The sequence below is a fragment of the Chiloscyllium plagiosum genome, unplaced genomic scaffold (genome assembly GCF_037043375.1).
Source record: "Chiloscyllium plagiosum isolate Xiang-an unplaced genomic scaffold, Cpla_swu_hap1 HiC_scaffold_17, whole genome shotgun sequence".
Lineage (NCBI taxonomy): Eukaryota > Metazoa > Chordata > Chondrichthyes > Orectolobiformes > Hemiscylliidae > Chiloscyllium > Chiloscyllium plagiosum.
Genome location: NW_028270155.1, coordinates 44,783,138 through 44,805,494, shown reverse-complemented (window position 1 = coordinate 44,805,494; position 22,357 = coordinate 44,783,138). Strand labels below are relative to the sequence as shown.

At 40.7% G+C, this 22,357-nt stretch overlaps 1 protein-coding gene across 1 annotated transcript in view; it reads left to right on the top strand.

The window, feature by feature from the left end:
- Positions 1–22,357, top strand: part of peds1a (plasmanylethanolamine desaturase 1a) — a 140,513-nt gene that overhangs the window by 82,351 nt on the left and 35,805 nt on the right. The window contains exons 3-4 of the mRNA XM_043706931.2: positions 6,483–6,574; positions 20,872–21,016. Of these exons, the coding sequence (XP_043562866.1) occupies positions 6,483–6,574; positions 20,872–21,016 (237 nt within the window). The remainder of the gene's footprint in view (positions 1–6,482; positions 6,575–20,871; positions 21,017–22,357) is intronic.

The following is a 22,357-nucleotide window of genomic DNA, read 5'->3' as shown; positions in this document are numbered from 1 at the left end:
TCTCCAAACCCCTGCTATTCAGATGCCTTTTAAATGTTGTAATTGTACCAGCCTTCAGCACTTTCTCTGGCAGCTCATTCCATATATGCACCACCCTCTGTGTGAAAAAGTTGTCCCTTGGGTCCCTTTTAAATCTTTCCCCTCTTACCTTTAGCCTATGCCCTTTTGTCTTGGACTCCCCTACCCTGGAGAATCATCCTTGACTATTCACCCTATCCATGCCCCTCATGATTTTATAAACCTCAATAAGGTCACCCCTCAGCCTCTGACGCTCCAGACAAAATACCCAGGCCAACTCAGCCTCTCCCTATAGCTCAAATTGTCCAACCCTGGCAATGTCCTTGTAAATCTTTTCTGAACCCTTTCAAGTTTAACAACATCCCTCCTATAGGAGGGAGACCTGAATTAAATGTAGTATTCCAATTGACTAGGCCAGCATTTATTGTCCATCCCTATTTGCCCAGAGGGTCTTTCGGTGTCAACAGCATTGCTGTGTGTCTAAAGTCACCTGGAGGCCAGACCAGGGAATGAAGGCCGATTTCCTTCTGAAAGGACACTAGTTAACTGGATGGGTTTTTCTGACTATTGATAGTGGTTGACATTAAACTCGTAATTCCAGATTTTTTTACTGAATACAATTTTTAAACAAAATTCTTTTGTGGGATGTGGGTGGCACTGGCTGGCCAGCATTTATTGCCTGAGGCGAGTTGACCTTGAGAAGGTGGTGGTGAGCTGCGTCTCGAATTGCTACAATCTACTTGCTGTAGGTTGACCTACTTCCTGAAGAAGGGCTTATGCCCGAAACGTCGATTCTCCTGTTCCCTGATTGCTGCCTGACCTGCTGCGCTTTTCCAGCAACACATTTTCAGCTCTGATCTCCAGCATCTGCAGACCTCACTTTCTCCTCCTTGCTGTAGGTTGACCCAACACTGCTTTTAGGGAGGGAATTCCATGATTTTGACCCAGCAACAGTGAAGGAACGGTGATATATTTCCAAGTCAGGATGGTGAGTGGTGTTCCTATGTATCGGCTGCCCTTGGAAATACCACCATCTGCAAATAATCTTCCACTGTCTGCAAGGGTGGGATTTGGACATGGGTTTCCAGACATTACCTGGGTTTCTGGATTCTGAGGAAGCCTCACTGGACCTGAAATGTTTACTCTGAATTCTCTTCACAGATGCTGCCAGACCTGTTGAGCTTTTCCAGCAACTTCTGCTTGTGTTTCTTACTTACAGCATCTCTGGTTCTTTTTGTTCTTTACCCTGGAATATCTTCTTTTGCATTTGTACGGCCACAAAAACTCCATGAAAGTACTTTTTTCTAGCGTAACTATTGAATATAAGTGGTATTTGATTTGCAAAGCTTGAATAATGCAAGCGTTTTCTTCTTACAAACTGTTCTCCTGTTTAAGTGCTTTTTCATCAAATGTTGGCATGGCCTTGCGTTAAGAGTGACAGAGTCATACAGCACGAAAACAGATCTTTGGTCCAACTTTTCCATCCCGACCGGACATCCCAATCTGACCTCTTCTTCTTTGCCAGCATTTAGCCCGTATCCATCTAAATCCTTCCTATTCAAAAATTTATCCAAAAGCCGTTTACATTTTATGGAGGTGCTGGCATTGGACTGGGGTGGGCAAGGTTAAAAATCTCACAACACCAGGTTATAGTCCAACAGGTTTATTTGGGAGCACAAGCATTTGGAGCATTGCTCTTTTGTCAGGTAGCTAGTGGAGCAGGACCATAAGACATGTCCTATGTCCATTAGCTACCTGATGAAGGAGCAATGCTCCGAAAGCTTGTACTTCCAAATAAACCTGTTGGACTATAACCTGATAGTGTGTGGTTTTTAACTTTTAATTGTTTGAATTGTACCCATCTCCACCACTTCCTCTGGCAGCTTGTTCGCGAGTCATAGGTTGCAAACTTAAATTCCAAGTATATATTTGGGGCTCCCATTCTCTAGTTTATCATTTTAAATGATGTCTGATATTTGATATGTGGAACAGAGATCTTTTAACTTAAAACATCAGTAATTCCAAGCTTAGCAAGGATAAAAATGTTTGTGTTTCATCACTATCTTAGGAATGGTTCCCTGGAAGTTTATAAATTCCTTTCATTTATGGCATGTCACTTACGCTGATTACAGAATGCAGTAAATAGTGTGATATTGTTGTATAGGATTCGTTCATTTGTGATTTAAACACGAAACCTTCATACTAACCAACATGATAGCATTAGGGATTGTATCTTGAGTTAAGTGCCTCAATCAGGACAACTCTAAGACCAGGAACATTCACAACTATAATTTAACATGACATACTGTAGAACAGGGAAAGATTTTACTTGCATCCTGTACTCTGAAGGTTTATAGACTCATTTGGATTGGTAATGTTGCATTTCATGACAACAGATACATGCGAGTATATTTACTTGACCTCTCCCTGGGTAGCGCTGATATGCTTAAGGAATGTGATTTGCATCTTCCAGCTACCTAATAATTTTTCCTGATTAAACCCTTTACATTTTGCATACTTGCTGTTGCATAACTGATCAGTAACATTAACTATTGTAATTTGTCTTGGTATCGTTTTGTTTCAAGTTTTCCCACAGTTACGCTCTTGCAATGGAAGCAAAAAAATGTTTGAAAATGCTTCCTAAGGTAATTTATTTTAATGTACATATTTCATGTTAAGTCTATTGTTGCAGATGTAAGTTTCCCTAAGAATTAACTGGAAAACGTAACTTAGGATGGAGCAACTGTTATCATCACAGTGCATTGTTGTTTGTATGCCTGACACCAGACTCCTGAAGGAACTGCTCTGTTCAGAACTCAGTTCCAGCAAAAGACTCCCAGGAGAACAGTGGAAATGCTTTAGGAATGACCCCAAAGCATCTGTGAAGAAGCCAAATGTCCGTGTCGACTCATGGGAGTCTCTGTCCTGTGACCAAAAATGAAGAAAGTGCTTTCGGGAAGGCACTGAATACATCAAGAGACTTTGTTGGGAACGCACAGAGGCAAAGTTGAGGTATTTGTGAAAGAGCACAAATCTCTTAACAACTCATCCAAGCATCCCTTGCCCCACATGTGGCAAAGTCTATAGATCGCACATTGAACTTATCAGCTATCTCAGAACCCATTGGACTAGAATGGAAATGTGTTTTTTTTCTCAATTTCAAGGGACTGCCTAAGAGAAAGAGAAATTCCATGCAATAGTTGTTTACAACGATATAAGGCTGTTGTAACTTCGAAAATTTTATGGGCATGTTTCAACCTTGATAATATTAATGGGGTAAAATGTAAAACTATTTGATGTATTCTAAAGATGAAAATTGCAATTTTGCAAAGTACAAAATGCAGATTTTTGCAGAAAAAAACAGAATTAAAATATCCTATCTCCAGCATTGGTAGCAGTTTGATCTGAATTAATAAGAGGACCTGCACCACTGGAAATTTGTTAACCACGCTTTTTCTGAATTGGAATTTGCAGAACCTCCTTATTGTTGTGCTTTTTGTAAAACCATTGTTCAGGGAAGAAATTGAAAATTTTGTGAGAGGGAAGCCTTTCCAGAAAAATTACAGATGAGCGTTTGAGCTAATTTTGTTTTATGTTTGGCCTTTCTTTTATGTGATAACTGCAGCTTGAGCAGCACCTTCCTACACTCAGGGAAACTTAAACTACCAAGTCACCAAACAGCCTGCTAACCAGAAATGGAAATATATTTTGCATTGGTTACAATCTGAAGTGGATTTACATGAATAATAGCCACTTATTTTAATGTTCAGAGAAACTGCCTGTGTATGAGGCTTAAAGAGTTCAGATTTCTTCAACCCTTTCAGATATGAACAACAAATTTGTTTTACTGTTAAATTTGAAACATGCTGATTATCTGGTGTACTTTCATTTTAAATAATAGGTGTTTCCACTTCATGTGGTTGCTTCCTGATACTAATCAGTCTACTGTTAGTTGTGTAATGTGGGTTTAATAAATGAGCTATCTTTCATTCTCGCACTCTTATCAAAATAGATGACGCCAGTAAGAATTGTATTTGGCTTTGTTTGCAATCAAATTTTAAGTCCCAAAATGAAATATGAATTTCTAGACTAAAGCTGGAAGCATTTAACTACATTATGTCTAATAAAAAAAAAGAGCATTTCAAATGCATTGGATCAAGAACCTGAATAACCAACTGAATTGGGACCAGACACAGAGCTATGCACAGTTGAATCATTTTAATGAAAATGATAAGAGTTGAAGCAGCATGGTAGAATGAGTATGCCGGTGTAGCAGCAGGGAAGTTGTGGTGACATGGAGATGTAGGATGCAGGTTGGCACCCACGATTCCTACACAGTTGTATGTCTCATTATTTTAAATCCACGTAACCCCTCAACTGGCATTTTTATTTCCGAAGGCCTCATTAAAATAATGAGCTATTTTAGAAATGAAAGCAATAAAAATTGGTTTGTTTTTAACAACCTACAAATAACAGTGTAATGAAGTGCATTTGTCTTTGATTTACAATTGAGTGAACTCTGGTTGTATGTTGGAAAGTCTAGCTGAAATCTCCTTACTTTGCTGCTCTGCTGATGTGGTAAAGAATATTATCATGGTTTCCTCGCCTCTTTTGCCAGGAGGAGTATAGTCAATAAATCTGTGGCTATTGTTAAATGTTAGTTGATGTCCTGTGGCACTGCTCACAGCAAATCAGACGATCCTGTGGTACGTGATACGATAGGATGACTACACCACCTGGTGCCCTGTAATCTGCAACTACAGTGCCACCAAGATCTGGTTACATAGTGAATTTGCATGAAACTTGATGACATGGACAATTATAATGTTGGATACTGAGGTGAAAAAAACAGACCAACCGTTGTGACAATAGGATTTGGAGATTCAGAGCAGTTAGTGTATCAACTGAACTTTCACGATAGAACGTCATTTTTCAAAAACAAGCATTCCAAAAAACCACTATGGAATTTTAAGCAGGGTATCTGACAGAAGAGTTTCCAATTGATTGACCAGGAACATTAAGTGACTGGCATTCTGTTTCAATTCGCCACATGAAGCCTCTCAAAAGACTTTAGCAACTTACATCAGGCACAATGTGGCTGGAAATGTGATCCCAGTGTAAAAGAAAAATAGCTGTAAATTATCTTGAAGTTCTGTGACATGATTACTTGAGAATGAACATTGGTGCCCATGGTAGATGGGTAGTCTTCTGTTGTGCAGTTGTGTCTCAGAGACCATTTGTTATCAAAGTGACGCAATACGAGTTGATATTGGCTCTGGATTTTGGCTCTTGATTAGCCTTCCATCCAAACTGCTTAAGCTGGGCTGGTTTGAGGCACTCAGTATAGACTGGATGCTTCTTCCTAAGAAGAAGAAAAAGTCAAATGTTGAATTGTATTGGCCATTCCAGCACAGCTTCTGTAGTATAGACATGTTTCCTAAAGTTATTGATCAAATCAGAAAGATGGAACTACTACTTTATATACTGTGGGGATAAGGGAGCTAATATCTGCCGTGGCTGGTACGTGAAGTGTCTTTGTCCTTTGATTTGAGTTAAAGAGTCTACAAATGTAGAAGTGCCTTTCTACATTAGGTCTAAAGCCTGGAAATAGCCAAGACATTTAAGAGTTGTGCAGGACTTTACAGATCAAGAAATCATACTGTTCAATTAAATAATAATGAGGTGCTTTGTCATGGGTTTGCAAACTTGATTAGAAAAGTGTTCACTTTTTAAATATTTCCCACCTGCTGTTCTATCTGTCCACTTTATACTAACAATGAATGAGTGGGTTTCTGATCCCAGGCCAATTGCCATGCTCTGTAGTTGTAGTTTTTATGTGGTGCTTGGTTGGTGGCTGTCTCACTTTGCAGTTTCGTACTCCAGAGGGGGTCTGCTTGCTGTCTACCTAAGAAACAGAACTGAGATCAAGAGGTCTCAAAGAGAAGAAATAGAAATACAGTCCCAGATGAAAAAAAACTGATCAGTCATCATGTGGTTCATAGAGGAAAGGTTATGATAATGTGGAAAATTTGGTGGGGTGGTGAGGGAGATGAGCATTAACCTATGTCTCTGAGCATGTCAGTGTTTCACTGAATGGATTGCGTTGTGCTGTCCATTCAGTGACAGTAAAAAGTCTTCAGGTTTCAAAAAGTTTTTTTGTTCATAATTACACGAAACCTTTGTTTCCAATGTGTGTCCGCCTTGATTGTATTGACTTGAAAAACATGAATACATTGTATTTAAAAAAATAATTTGTGTATGTCTCAATGTCCATTTCCTGCTTGTAAGAAAATTGTTGATTTCTGTCACGGTTATGAGAAAAAAAGACAGCAACTATAAAAGTAATTTGCTTTTTTCACATTTTAATTTAAATACAGTACTTTGGATAAAATAACTATCTGAACATACATAGCTTCAGTCTGTGAGCTCATTATGGATCTTCCAATCCTTTCCATATTTTCCAGTTGCTGGGATTGTTACTGCGGATTTTGCCTCCGGCCTGGTTCACTGGGGAGCAGACACCTGGGGTTCTGTTGATATCCCTGTCATTGGCAAGGTGAGGGCCGACTGGATGAATAGCATTTAATATGTGCATTGTCTTGTGAGCATGCTGACATCTGGGCCACAATTAAAAATTGTCTAAAAATAAGTGCTTTGTTTCAGTGACCCATTCACATTGTTACTTTCTCTTCACATACACACAGACGCACACACCCTGCAAATATTTCTGATCTTGTATTTACGCTTGAAAGCTAATTCAGAAAGCTTCAATGTAAATTGGGCATGAACTAATGTGAACCAAATATACTGGTGGCTCCTTGTGGGCTAACACCAGAATCTGTAGAGATTTGCATTATAGTAAGACCCTTCACTGAGAGGATCTTTCTTGAAGGAGTATTTTAAATGACCCAAAGATTTTGCTCGAATCAGATTAATTGAAATCAGCTTGTGACTTAACAGGGAACAGCTGAGAGCTGTTGAAAGAGACAGCATTATAATGTAGGGTGAAGCTTTTAAAAGGGCTACGTTATCTTGCAAGCTACACTGTGTATCAACTATATCACACTTGTTTTTTAATTCCAGCGTTATTTTTGTGAGCTGTTTCAGATAATTTCTGAGATTGTGCTTTCTGGAAATTCTAACTGATATCCTAATGCATGTTAAATACCATGAACTTAGTTTTTGTCCTTCATTGTACTGCTGATGATAATCTCTTTGAATTGTTATGTGTATGGTTATTATAAATCCAATAATCTAATTGTGCAGTAAACAGGCACTAATTAATCTCATTTGTACTATGTCAACTATACCTGCCTCAATTGTACCATTAGAGGAAGCATTGAATCCAGCCCCCACCCACGGGGATAGAAAATTAAAAAGTAAGTCAGGCTGGACCATTCTTGTATACCTCCAGTGGGCTGGTTTCAAAGGAGTGTTGACAAAGGCCTGTGTACAGGTTGTTCTCCCTTCCCCCACTCTGTTTTCCAGGGATGCAGCATAGCAGTGAGGCCCAAGGAGGAGAGGGGAGGAAAAATGGCTTAAAAAAGGAACCCTTCCTTCAGAATGTGACAGCTGAGACAGAGGGCAAGACTGCATGTACTCAATGCACCCTCTCGCAGGATATCTCAGCACGTTACTTTCTGAATGGCTGTGATCACGTTACCAACTCCGGCTCTCAATCTGGCAATCCAGGGAAATAATCGAGGGAAATAGGTGTTTATAATGCAGCTAGTGGGACTGATTAATTTTCAGAAAAATGCTTCACGTAAAAGCTAGAAATACAAGCCCCAAAGCAATGCTTCTTATATTTGGAGGAATGAAGGTAAAATGGGCTAAAGTTCAACATGGAACTGTTCTTCCCTCCTGGACTTCAGAATAGTCCCTAGTGGATTGCTTCATTCTTAGAGTCTGGTATACATTACAGGATGGAATGCCAATGATTTGAGCTGAACTTGACTCTACCTTGTTGAATGGAAAGTAAACCTAATTACTCTGCAGTGACTATTTTGACTGTGGAATCTTACTGAATATTTTTACATGTTTCTACAGCACAACTAGCAACATAAAGTACTTGATTGTTTTCTGTTGCTTTGGCAAATGAAAACTAAAGTAAGTTAAAAGGAATAACTGTCACAGACATTTTTCACAAAGTGTGTTTTCCAGTCTGAGTGTTTCTGCTACTGCCAAGAACTGGGTGCAGACTGACTATTCTCAGCCACCTGAAAGGGGGTCCCCATTACTAATCTAGTGTGCTAGTTCCTCTGAATTTGATGAGGGTAGTGCCCCAAAAATAAGAACTGTATGAGGCTTTATTTAAAAAAAAAATATTTGCTTATGTTAAAACAATAATGTAAAGGTGTGTGGATAGGCAGTGTTAATTAATTGCACCTAGATTTCAAGGTTTTAAACAGCTATCCAAATAGTATTCTGCCAACAAACTGAATCTCTCATGAGTTAAGGGGACCTTCTAATGCCTCTTAAATGTGTGATTTTAGCAGTTCGACTGGACACGAATCTGACTTGCAGACACAAGTGTCAAGTTTGAAATAGCTGAAAAGAGCTTCCCTTGTGGTCAATGGTGGGAAAAAGGCTGCTCTTGGCACGATGCTTGGTTCAAGGCTGTCTAATAGGGAAGCAGCAAGAGAGAACCTTTGGGTGACCAGAACTGTTGGCTAGTGGGTGACCTTTAGAGATCAAAGAAATCGGTCTTTGAGGTGGATCTGAAAGGAACCACTGGAAAGTAGTGTGATTAAAATAGTGTGATAGTGACTAAATAGGAAGCATGTGCATGAACTAAGCTCTTGATAAAGTTATATTTATGTGTTGTTCAATGGATAGAATCTTCCCAGCTCTAAAAGACATGGGCATTGGCGAGTCAGTTGGGAAAACACCCTTTAGAGTATGGTTCTGCACTTCAGCACTTTGGAACACACTGTCATTGGTATGCTACTACCAGTGTACAGGAGAAAATGAGGACTGCAGATGCTGGAGATCAGAGCTGAAAATGTGTTGCTGGAAAAGCGCAGCAGGTCAGGCAGTATTCAAGGAGCAGGAGAATCGACGTTTCGGGGAAGGGCTCATGCCCGAAACGTCGATTCTCCTGCTCCTTGGATGCTGCCTGACCTGCTGCGCTTTTCCAGCAACACATTACCAGTGTACAGGAACAGGTATCCAGTTTATTGTTTGGACTCGAGGCTTCTCACTTGGCCTGTTAGTGTTCACTCACTTTGCAACTATTTGGGTACATACAACATCTCTGGCTTGTCTTGCCTCTTTGTGCTTTGTCCCCTCATTTAGAGCTTAAAGGCTCGCAATACTTCTGCCATGGTAGATGGTGAATTTGAATTCAGTGAAAATCTAGAATTAGATGTCTACTGACAAACATAAAACTATTGTCGATTATCAAAAAAAACTTATGTCGTTCACAAATGTACTTTAAACATTGCTGTTCTTATCTGGTCTGGCCTACATATGTATCCAGTAGTTGAGTCTTACCTGCCCTCTGAAATGGCCTAGAAAGCCAACCAGTTTTAACAGTCACTAGAAAATTTCAAAGAAGGTAAAAGGCCTAGTCATGACCTAGGCACCAGAAACAACAATGTCGACCCTACAACAAGAGTAGTGCCAAAATTGGGAGAGCTGTCTCACTGAGTAGACCAGTGACAGCCTTATGCAGCCTTATGAGCCTTACTCAGAACCATACCTCTAGTCAACATCTGAACAGCACCATCACCAGGCCTGGGTATATCCCGTCTCAGCAGAGATGGTGTGGCACTGTGGTATCCAGTCAAGAGATAGTTCCTTGAGAGTTCTCAACATTGACTCTGCACAAAATGAAGTCTGATGATGCCAAATCGAATATGAACAAGGCAGCCTCCTGCTGATTACCAAATACTGTCCTCCTTTGGCTGATGAATTGGTACTACTTCATGTTGAATAATGCTTGGAGGAAGCACTGAGAATGGCAAGGGTGTAGAATGTACTCTGGGTGGGGGATTTCAAAGTCCATCATTATGAGTGGCTCAGCAGCTGCACTACTGATCAATCTGGTTGGGCCCTAAAGGACATAGCTGCTATACTGGGTCTGCAGCAGATGAGGAGGAAACCAACAAGAGGGAAAAACATACTTGATCTCATTCTTACCAATCTGCAGAATCGATAAGAGCGGGCACCACAGAGAACTTGTAGAGATGAAGTCCCGCCTTCACATTGAATACAACCTTCATCATGTCATTGTGCTAAATCGTTCAAACTTCAAACAGATGTATCATCTTAAAACTGTTCATCCATGGTTCTCTGTGGGTCATTAACAATGGCAGAATTGTACTCCAGCACAACCTATAACATCATGGCCTGGCATATCCCCTACCCAACCATTACTATCAAGCCAGGAGGTCATCCTTGTTCAATGGAAAGTGCAGGAGGGCGTGCTAGGAGCAGGCATACCTGAAGATGAGGTGTCAACTTGGTGAAGCCACCAAACCGAACCAGTTGCATGCCACTCAGTAAACAGTAAGTGATAGACAGAATTAAGCAATTGCAGAACCAATGGATCAGATCTAAGCCCTGCATTCTGCCACATCTGGTTGTGAGTGGTGATGGATAATTAAACAACTCACTGGAGAAGGAGGCTCCAAAAATATCCCCATCCTCAGTGATGGGGAAGCCCAATGTCATGCAGAAGATAAGACTGAAGCATTTGCAACAAACCTCAGCCTGGTGTCCAGTGGATGATCTATCTTGGCCTCCTCCAGTGGTCCCCAGCATCACAGTTTTCAGCCAATTCAATTCGCTGCATGTGGTATAAAGAAATTGTTCGAGACACTGGATACTGCAAAGGGCCCTGACAACATTCTAGCAATAATAGTGAAGACTTGTGGTTGATAATGTATCACACTCCTAGGCAAACTGGCCCAGTACAGCTACAACATTGGCATCTGCCTGACAATTTGGGAAATTGCCCAGGTATATCCTGTACACACAACAGGACAAATCCAACCAAGCCAAATATCCCCCATCAGTCTACTCTTGATCATCAGTAAAGTGATGGAAGGAGTCATCAACAGTGCTCTCACGCAGCACTAACTTGCTCAGTGATGCCAAGTCTGGGTTCCACCAGGGCCACTTAGCTCCTGACCTCAGTACAGTCTTCATTCACACATGGACAAAAAAGCGAATTTCAGAGGTGCAGTGTGAGTGACAGCCCTTGACTATGCCAACTCCATGAGCAGGACTGTGACATGAAGGAGTGAGTGGCTGTGAGGGTGACAGCTGCATTAAACTTTGATGGACTTGGCTGCTTTCAGTGATCCACTGGGGCCCTGTGTGGGATCTCACAACCCTCAACCCACAAATGTTTCAAGGCTGTTACTGAGGAAATCTGTGACAGATCATGCCACTTCTTGTTTCTCAGTGATGGGGTCAGTGTGCTGCAGACCAGACAGTAGACGTTTTTGCCAATGAAGCCCCTGATGCAAACAACGATGTCCTATGAGAGGGCCATATCATAACACAACTCACATCAACAGAAACTGATTCCATTCCATCAATGCACAAGTTATATGTGATCATTGGTATCGGATCGTTAACGTCTTTTCCGGGTCTACTGGGAACTGCCATGATACCTTTATCTTTGGGAATTCTTATCTTCCTCCTTCATTTCATGGGCTTGATGTATTCTAAGAATGGTTGCTGGGAGACCAAAGCAACCTGTTACAACAATGGCTAATGCCTCAATTCGATGAAAGCCTGACCAAGGTTGAGTGTAAATGCAGCGCTACCCATTGTTCGACTTGGGCCATCATGGAGTAGACGGTAGCCCTGCTGAAGGTGTGTTTCCATTGCTTGGATGGGTTTAGGGTGTCTTTGAAGTGCACTCCAGGCAGTGAGCTGATAATCATTGCATGCAGCAGACAATGAGGCCATGTGCTGGACATTGGAGAGCTGGTATATTGCAATCATTTTCGGTAACGATGTTGAGCAGGAGGAGCATCACCTTCAGCATGACAGAGTGCTGCAGCACCGGGTACAACAAACCAGGCAGGGTTAAATTGACAGCAGCTCCAGTAGCTGTGAGCTGGGTACAGTGATCAATCATTGACTGTGAACTTGTTGCTGCTTGGAACACAAGCAGCCCTTATCTATACCCAGAGGCAACTGCAACTTTACTTGTTTCTAATTCGCTTTTGTTATTGCAGTATAAAAGTAAATGTTTTCAACCATTTGAAGGTTTACCAGCCTGTGATGCTCCCCCAGTGAACCATGAAAAGAAGTTGGACTGTACTGAGCACTGGGGCAAGAGTAATGCTCCCTTAGGCAGGGCATGGCGCTAAGGACTGGTAATCTGTGGAGCTTGGTTCTTAAATAGCAGCACCTTTACAATGTGCTCCTGTATTTGCAATGGAGTGTCAGCCATGTCACCTATATGCCCTGAGAAGCATTTTTGTTTTGTTCCCTTCCCATGACATGAACTTTAAAATTAAAAATTAGAACAGTGCTTTAACAATGGTGCTGCGCTGGGAATCCCGTGAGATCCCAGCAGTGGTGAATGCTTCCACCAATGGTGAGAAGGCAGTCAGCACAAATAGGGCACCATGTGGGACATAGCTAATGAGGAGAGTTGCGGAAATCAATGTGGAAAAACCATGAGCCATGTGGAGAAACCATGATGAAATTCGCCGATATAAGTCTTGAATTGGCTGGACAGCTGATTCGTGATGCAGAGCGCGTTCATTTGGCAGCCACAGTTGAGGTTACGATGAAGGATTTTCTTTCTCAGCCTTTCCCTTCACCTAAGGTGTGGTGATCCTCAGATTAAACCACCACCACCCAATGGTCTGGTAAGACTACAGCAACTTTAGTGTTACCTTTATTTTTTTCTTGAATATATTCAGTAACTTGGCTCCACAGCCTTAAGTGATAGAGAATTTCACAGGTCCACCACCCTGAAAAGTGAAGAAATTTATCCTCATCTCAGTCCTCAGTGGCTTTTTAAATCTTGTCTATAGTCCCTCCAATCCTTTCACATTTTCCTAAAGTGTGGAGCCCAGAATTGGACACCATACTTAATTTGGGATCACAGTTTTTTTTAAAAATTAGTTCACCAAAGCACCTTGCTTTTATACTGTGTAAACTGCTGCAGGATTCAATATCATCAAGAATCATAGAATCCCTACAGCGTGGAAGCAGGTCATTCAGCCTAGTGGGTTCATACTGACCGTTTGAAGAACATCCCACCCAGAGAAACCTCCAATCCTATCCCTGTAATCCTGCATTTCCCACGGTTAATCCTAGCCTGCACATCCCTGAACATTATGGGAAATTTAGCATGGCCAATCCACCCATCCTGCACATTTTTTGAATGTGGGAGGAAACCCATGCAGACATGGGAAGCACGTGCAAGCTCCACTCAGTCACTCGAGGCTAGAATCGAACCTGGGTCCCTGATGCTTTGAGGCAGCAATGCTAACCACTGAGTTACCTATGCCTTAGTTTAACTGCTTTCTCAATCTGGCGTGTAGCAGTCAATGCATTTGCACACCGAATAATCCTGCTTCAGTGCTTCCTTTAGAAGTGTCTTTGCTATTTTAAAATACCTTTACTACTTCTCAACAAACTGCTGATATTTATTCTGGAGTGCCTGTGACACTAAAAGAACTGTCACCTGTTTCAGGTTGTTGTCCTCATTGTAGTAAGCAAAGGTTTTAAAGCTCAAAGCACTTTTGCAGAATTGTTATACTGGACACTATCTGATGACTGCAGTGGTGTAGGATTTTATTGCTACAAACTGTAACTTGTGCTGAAAGAGAATAAAATCAATTGCGACACCAGAACAGGGAGCAGGTTTTAGCAAGTCTAGATTACTGGTGCCATAAAGGTGTCTGGAATACGATGGTGTTTTTTTGTTAAAATGTCTGTGTTATATCAATGCAACAATTTTACAAGTGCTTCCTTTATATGTGAACCACTTAACTGTATGCTGTAACACCCTTGAGTAATGAGGCTGCAGTCTGTCTTTGCATTATATTCACCAGAGCCTCCCAGCCCATTAGATTAACACAGTGGGGACTTGATATGATCACTACTTGCCACAAAAAGCTGCACCAGCAATTCTTACAGTCATGTGAGAGCCTTACACATTTTAGGATCCAACCATCAAATAATTAGATGGCATCCTCAGTTATATGCAAGTTGTTATTATTGATTGGTTGGAACAGAATCATAACTGGTTGAGAGCAAAAGGATTTTGGTCAGATTATTAGTCATGTGCAGAAAGTAACCAGTCATTGCATTGGGTTACTAGCAAGGCTCAGTAGCCTGTAGAATATTCTTCCAACATCTCGATTGGTTGACAAGACAGGTTATGTTATGTCAAGTCATGTTTTAAAATTTTTAGTCATCTCAAACTTTGAAATGTTGTTCTGTAGGCATCACCTTCAAAAAGAGATTGATATTTTGGGGTAATGTTCACAGAAAAGTCGCAAACAGTAATGTGCACATTTCATGGGAGAAAAGATTGAGGCTAGAGGAGCAGCCAAGGTGAGGACACAATGTCAGGCAGTCAGCATTACCTGCAGGAATGGGCATTACCTACAGGATCAGCTGAGGTGAAGACACAGTGTCAGGCAGTCAGCATCACATAGCGGAGAAAACGAGGTGAGGAGCTGGTGAAAGGCAGTCAGAAACACCTAGAGCAGCAGCCAAGGGGGGGGGGGGGGGGGGACACAATATCAGGCAGTCAACATCACCTCCAGGAATGGGCATTACCTGTAGGATCAGCTGAGGTGAGGGCCCAATGACAGGCAGTCAGCATCACTCAGGGAGGAAAGTGGTCTGAGAGCATGAAATGTTCAAGCAGGACTCTGTGCTCTACAGTCTGTTCCCTGGGGGACACACTGATACAGACAGTGACTGTGCCTGGAGGACCATCAACTCTGTGAAAGAAGTTCTTTGGTCTATCCAAAACCTGTTGGTCTTCCAGATCCAGGAGTTGGCCCTGAATGAATGTTGCAGACTGGCATATTTTAAGGTCCAGGGTTACATGCTGAGGGACACACTGTGCCTAGGCACAGTGGGGAAAGCCTACTGTGTCAGATCTTTCTACTAAAGTTTAATGAGGTCTTTTTAGTTGTCAGTCGTCTCAGTGCCTCAAAATGAACATAGATTATTCCCTGCATAAGTCAAAAATGTCTTTGTTTTTTGCAACTGTAGAGAAACTCTGAAAAATGTCAAAATTCCAATGCTTTTTTTGTTTCCTTCCTCAGCAAAGAGTGTACAGAATTGATTTAGAACCTTTGTATCTACTTATAGATGATTTTTATGAATAAAGTATGTTTGAATAAAGCAGAGAGCCATCAGAGAGAATAAGAACTGCATCATGGTTTGTTCTGGGAACTGCTTTCTGTAGTTCACTGTTACTTTGGTATAGGGTAAGAAGTTGTTTGGCAAGTAGCAGTATATTTTTGGATTATTCTAGTTGTAATAAATAATTCCTAAAATTACAGAATGGCGAGTGTTATAACGAGCCCAGAAATATTCATAGAAAAGTTTTGCTTTTAATTCCAAAATGTGTTTTGTTTTAAAAAGAACACTGCTACTGAGAGAGAAAAAGTACCCAAAGGATCTTAATGCAGTGACTGTATGGCACAATTCTGTATGAATCTCCAGGAATGTCTCATATTTATGTCAGGGAAGCTTCAAATAAGGAGAGACTTAAGATGGGATAGCAAGTGGACTATCTGTGCCCCCTTCAACAGAAAGCCAGCTCTCGCAGACATGTCAGTTGTACCTTTCGCAAATATTCAAAAGCAGTGGCTAAAAACTGAGTGCTTGTCTCGTCTGCATTATTATCTGGATGTCCTACTGCATGGACGAAAGTGCTCTGAAGGCCACAGGTTTGAAGACAGCCATTCTAAACACAACTGTGGTACATGCAAAGCAAAAGAAATGTCTCTCTCTCACTCTGAAAGTTGGAATTCAGTCACTGTTGAAAGGAATCTGAACAGCAGATTTCCTGCTGTTCAGGATGAATTAGTTAGAGGCTGGCATCCTCTAAGTAAGCGCAAAGTGAGTGCGCACTAAGCAAGCTAAGGGCCATAGGATGCATCCCGTACAGATGCCTTTGTCCCTGTGCCAAAACGACCTGGCAGAACTATGCATGCTCTAGTTATCCCTGAGTTTCAAAGTGAAATGTTGAAGGGCTGAAATGGTGAGAGATTTGGTCCAAGAGCTGGAGTTGTGAAGTGGTGAGGCTGCAGCTTGCCTACGCTGACTGTCATGGACAATGGGGTGAGAAGGATGGTATCCATGGAGCACGTGTGGACATTGTGCTGGAGATATATTTGGATGGCAGCCAGGGAAATCTGTCAGTGAGCTATAATTTCCAGATACCTGCTTTCGTGTCAGAAATTTGTGCTTGAGTTTCTTGAGGAAGGAGAGATTTGGAAGTGGCATATAAAAAGACAACATGGAGTACTGCTGAGTATTCGTAGAAACAAGACCACTCAATAGCCCAATTCTGAAGTTGCCATTAAGGTTTAAGGGGAAAGATTGCAACATGTTTTCACATCAGGATTCTAAGATTTTTTTTCATTCTCTTCACATATTCCAAAATGTCTCAGTATTGCATGCACACACTAGACTGGCGAAAATTCCACTCAAAGTGTTGGGTAAATATCGACTGAAGAATAGCAGTTTCTGAAGTTAATGATAATGATAGAGATAGATTATTAAATTATGTGACAAACCTGTCAGGATGATGCTGTGTGTGAAATGCAACAAGCTAGATTTGGATGGTTAACAATAGTGAATCAATATCTTTATCGTTGGTTCATTTATGCCCTTTGAGGAAGGAAATTTTACCTAGTCTGGCTTACATGTAATTCAAGAGTACAGCAATAGGGATGATTTTTAACTGTCCTCTGAAGTGGCAGAGGAAGCCACTCATTTCAAGGCGATTAGGGATGGGCACAAAGGATAAACCTTGTCAGAGGCATGCACATTTCAGCAAAGAATAAAAAAACTTCAACTTTTAAGTATTGTGACATTAAGAAATGTTATTTTCTTCTGTACTCTACACTAAGTGTTCTCACTTAAAAGATGCAGTGGTTTGCTTCGATTCACTGCCAGAGAAAAATGTATATATTGAAAAGGACTGGTGAAAGATGTTTTCTGGCTTCTTGTAACATTTTCAATTATCTGAATACTGCTGTTATTACTTAGAATTTGGAATACCAACTTTCAGTATTTGACCTTGTTTATTGGGCAGACTAATACACATACTAACTGGGAGCAGATCTCTGCATAAACTCTGAGGTATTTATCTTGTGACTCCTCACACAAGTGAATGTGGTCTCTTGTTAGTTGAAAGCAGAAATTAGCTTGCGGAGTATTTTCCGATTATAATTTTTCTGAATTGTTAAAAGAGATCAAACTAGGGCTGACTTGCTCTTCTATTGTGGCCTTTTCATACCTCAATACCTGTGACATTGTAGTTTTCAGTTTGTTTTTCATTCTACGTGGTTTTTTTTCTCTCTGCTGTATTCAAAACTCTTCCTCTTTTAGTTTTCCCCTTGTGCACTCATAGATCATTTTTTATATTGTGTATTTTCTTATGGGGCTAACTGAAATCTTCCTTGGAGAATGCCACCTCTTTGTCATAGTGACATTTAAAAAGTAAATACATTCATTAAAAGAGAGTTGGTGCAGAAGGGATATGCTCTATTTCGAAGCAGGAAGGTGAGGGAGAAGGTGACGAAAACTTTTTTGCACAAGAGTACCACATGACCTCTGTACTTGACCAATTTGTTTACTCCCTCTTCTCTCTTCATCATTTATTATCCTCATTGATGTTGTTCCTGATCCCTTGTTTCTGCTGAATCCTTCCTCTGCCAATTGAGTAGCCACTGTTCAGGCTTTGCGTCAGTTGAAGTGACAAAACTGGTACGAGTCCCTGTCCAAAGTTGACAATGCACACCATTTGTTTTTTACTTTGATTAAAGATGAACCACTTTGCATTCGATATTTGATTCCCCACTAATACAGCTTTTTTAAAGCTCTCATTATACGATGGCTGTATCGACTTATTCCATGAGCAAATGACAGGCAATATTTTTGAGTAGGGCTTTGAATTATTTTCATCTATTAACACTGATGCATATACCACAGGCCTGAACCAAGTAATTGGTGTGACTTACATTTCACTTTAAAAGTTGCTGATTATGGAAGAGTGCACATTTAGCTCACATATGTAAATTACAGTTTACTTGGTTGCAGAGTTATACATGCCAAACATTTTTATGTTGGGTTCGAAATGTTTGCTGATGCCAACAACTGCCTATAATTACTGACTGCACTGGACTCTTCTTTTTTTTCTCATTTTGTGCATGTGCAATAAAAAGGCTGGTATTAAAAGGATACTTTGCTTGATACTGCTTTGCATTTAATAATTTTTTTTCTTTCATTCAGTTCTTTCCAGTTTTATGTGTAGCTGGTTTTTTTTTATTGATCTTTTTAAAAAATGCATTTTGCATGTCAGCAAACACAGGCTTTTATGTTTTGTAACATTTGGAGTCCCCTTCATCCACCTCCCTCTCACTGCCATACCATATTCAAAAGAAGAATTTAGAATTGCATCTGTCACGATAGTGATGGGTTAATTCCACATTCCATCACCAAGTTTTAATACCTGGGACCTTCAAGGCATAAATATTTTGCCAACAGAAGACAATGACTTAAAATGTCCATAGTAATCAGCTGACCACGTTGGTTAGCCACACTTCATGAAGCCAACATGGATTAAACTAAACTTATCTGAATTGAAATAAGCATTTTTACCAAAGCTACTGAAAATATTCCAACCAGTCAGGATGAAGCATCTCATATCTTCTATTCTGATTTATGCCTGTGTAATACATTTCACATAGCAGAGAAGAAAGTCATAGAATCCCTATGTTGTTCAGTCTATCGAATCCACACCGACCCTCTGAAGAGCATCCTACCCAGAATCCTCCCCCAAATCTGTAACCTTGCATTTTTCCCATGGCTAATGTACCTAATCTGCACATCTGTGGGAGGAAATCAGAGCACCCAGAAGAAACCCATGCAGACACAGGGAGAATGTGCAGACTCCACCCATGCACCTGCCTGAGGCTGGAGTCAAACCCGGGTCCCTGGTGCTGTATGCAGCATGCTGGCCAGTCGTGCCTTGAAACTTTAGAGCTCAGGAACAAGGAACTCAGATGTTGGAATACACAAATTAACAGTATTTCAGCGAGCTACTTTTCATTGAGGAGGGCAGGTGGATTTGTGGCTGGAATGAACTGGAGAGAGCTGGTTATAAAGAAATATTAGATCATCAAAACCTCAAAAGGCAATAGAATGATTTGCTGCTGCTGAGGATACAAGACATCATTGTAGTCTGTCTGTGTGTGTGTGTGTGTGTGTATATTCCTGATGCAACTTTTTTGTTTTTCTCAGTATGAGCTAGTAACACAATTGTTCTTTCTTTCCCTCAAGAAAACTTTTAGCTGCAACTTTTCTGTTAAAATACACATTGAGTACTGATATTTTTATTAACGAGAGGTATAATCTTATGCTAAAAAGAAATCGTTCCAGAAAACAAAGAAGTTTAAAACGGAGAAGCATATTCATCCTTCCTTACCTGGCAATAAACCTTCTGGTTCAGAAAGAATTTAAGAGGTTCAGTGATAGGATTCATCAATTCATAAAAGTGCATAAATACATTCTCTGGTTAATTCTATTAAACACAAAGGTTAACATCCCCTATCCTCCCCAATTGATTGCTTGTTAAACAGTAATTTATTTTGCTCGATATGCAATCAAACCCTAATTAAAAAGCAGTAGTTGGAATGTGGTTAGATAAGATCATAAGATGAAAGAGCAGAAGTTGATCCTACAGTCTATTGGGTCTACTCTATCATTCAATGAGATCATGATTGATCCATAATCCTCAACTCCACTTTTCTGCCTTTTCCCTATAACGCTTGATTCCCCATCTCATTAAAAATCTCTCTAAATCTGTGAACTTGTGTTCTGGGGAGAAGTGCTAAAACATGGAATATTTGGCAATTAAAGTTGGTAGCGAGAGGAATTAGACTAATTATAACAATAGGAGCAAGCTTTTTATTAAATGGTAGAGGTCTTATGGCATAATGGGAGTGTCGTTCCTCTGGAGAATTGTTGTCCAGGTCTGTCCACCATCTTCATTCCCTGTGCTGTTCCTATTAGTGATCTGCTCCGAACCCTGTCGCTTAGCTTAACTTCAATCACCAACATTTCCGCATTTGTAATGGCATATCTACTGCTACACACACCTGCCATTTAAAATCCTTTGCTGCTGTATTGCATGTTTGTGTTTGTACATCCTTGTCCTTTAAACTGCTGCAGAAGGGCATTAGTGACCATTTCCAGCAAGCAAGCTCTGAATAAGGAATCTCCTAGCTTTTGAATGTTGCCCAAGTATTTTCAATTAGAGTGACGCAGAAAGTTTTGAGCCAACAAGTTTCGCCCAAACATCTCATGTTCAACAAATACGGTGCAATGTGTAATTTGGAAATATAATATTCAGTGATTGGAGCTTTGAGTATCGGGTCTTCCAGAACTTATGACCAGCGATCCTAATGTATAATTGTAACACTTCATAATTTAATTTACACCATATTTACAAAGATTTCATGCAACAGTAAAACAGCTTCCCTTTATCTGCAAGCAGTTATCATTAAAACATGTGATTTAGATGTACTTTTGATGTATTTGGTTAAAATATTTGTAAGATTGGAGAAAAAGTCAAGCCACACTTCAATTTTTTTTTTGTTTTCTTTTGTTTATATACAGGCATTTATAAGACCTTTTCGAGAGCATCATATTGACCCAACTGCAATAACAAGGCATGACTTCATTGAGACTAACGGTGATAACTGTATGTTCACTATTATTCCACTGGCCCATATGACCTACAAGTTTATCACTAACAGTCCAGGTGAGATTATGTAACTCTTTATTGTGATGCCATTTAATTGGATAAAAAGATCTTTAAATTTCTGAGCATTAAAGATTCCAAGTCCAATCTCAATGTCCTAATTACAAACTGCACAGATTGTGAGGAGGTTATTGGCACTGTAATTAGTTGATGTTTCTGTCTGGTTTCCTCTCTAATTCATGGAATGTGGGTGTCAATGGCTTTGCCAACATTTAGATTAGATTAGTTTACCTAGAGTATGAAATTACTACCCATTCCTAATTAAGCACTAATCACATTGCTGTGGGTCTGAAGTCGTATGTAGACCAGACCAGGTATGGATGGCAGATTTATTCCAGATTTTTATTGAATCAAATTTTACCATCTGTCATGGATTTGAACCCAAGTCCTCAGAACATTAGACTGAGATTAGAAACAAAATCAGAAGTTGCTGGACAAACGCAGTAGGTCTGGCAGCACCTGTGGAGAGAAAGCAGAATTAATGTTTCAGGTTGGGTGACCCTTCCTCAGAACTGATGGTGTCTAGAAAAATGTTAGTTTATATGCAGAAGATAGGATTGGAGGTGTGACAATATAAGGAGTAAATGATAGGTGGGAGTAGAGCCCTAAGAGAAAAAAGAACAGTTGGACAGACAAAGGAGTGGATAAAAATCTGGCTAGGAAGGTGAATAGCTATTATTTGGGACTGTTGGTAGCTACCAATGGTTTGTGTGTAATAGCAGACCATGTGATAACAAGGTCTGGTGTGTGGGGTTTGGGATAAGGACATGGGAGAGCTCAAGCCCTCAAATTGTTGGACTCAGTCTTGAGTTCAGAAGGCTGCTGGGCCCCCAAGCAGAAAATGAGGTTCTGTTTTTCCAGCTTGCGCTGAGTTTTGCTGGAGCACTGCAGCAAGCCTGACACAGAGATGTTGGCCAGGGAACAGGGTGAGGTGTTGAAGTGGCATGCAACTGGAATCTCAGGGTCAGAGCACAGGTGTTCCATGAAATGGTCCCCCAGTATATGCTTCGTTCCCCTAGTATAGAGGAGACCACACTGAGAAGTGAGTGCAGTAGACTAGATTGTGCGAAGTGCATGGAAAGTGCTGCTTCAGGAACTGATTCTGGTTTGGAAGCTGGAAGTGCGGGTGGGAGGATTGAAGGGCCAGGGTGGTGGATCATGGTGTAGAGAAGGAGGTGTGGTAATTTCCAATCACCCTTTCGGAGATGTTATTACACACCCCTGGAGCAGGTGGGATCTCCTAGCTCAGAGGTAGGGATATTACCACTGCACCAGAAGAGCCTTTGAGGAGGTGGTGGAGGAGAAGAGGTGTGGGTATTACTTTATTTGAAATCAGCTTGT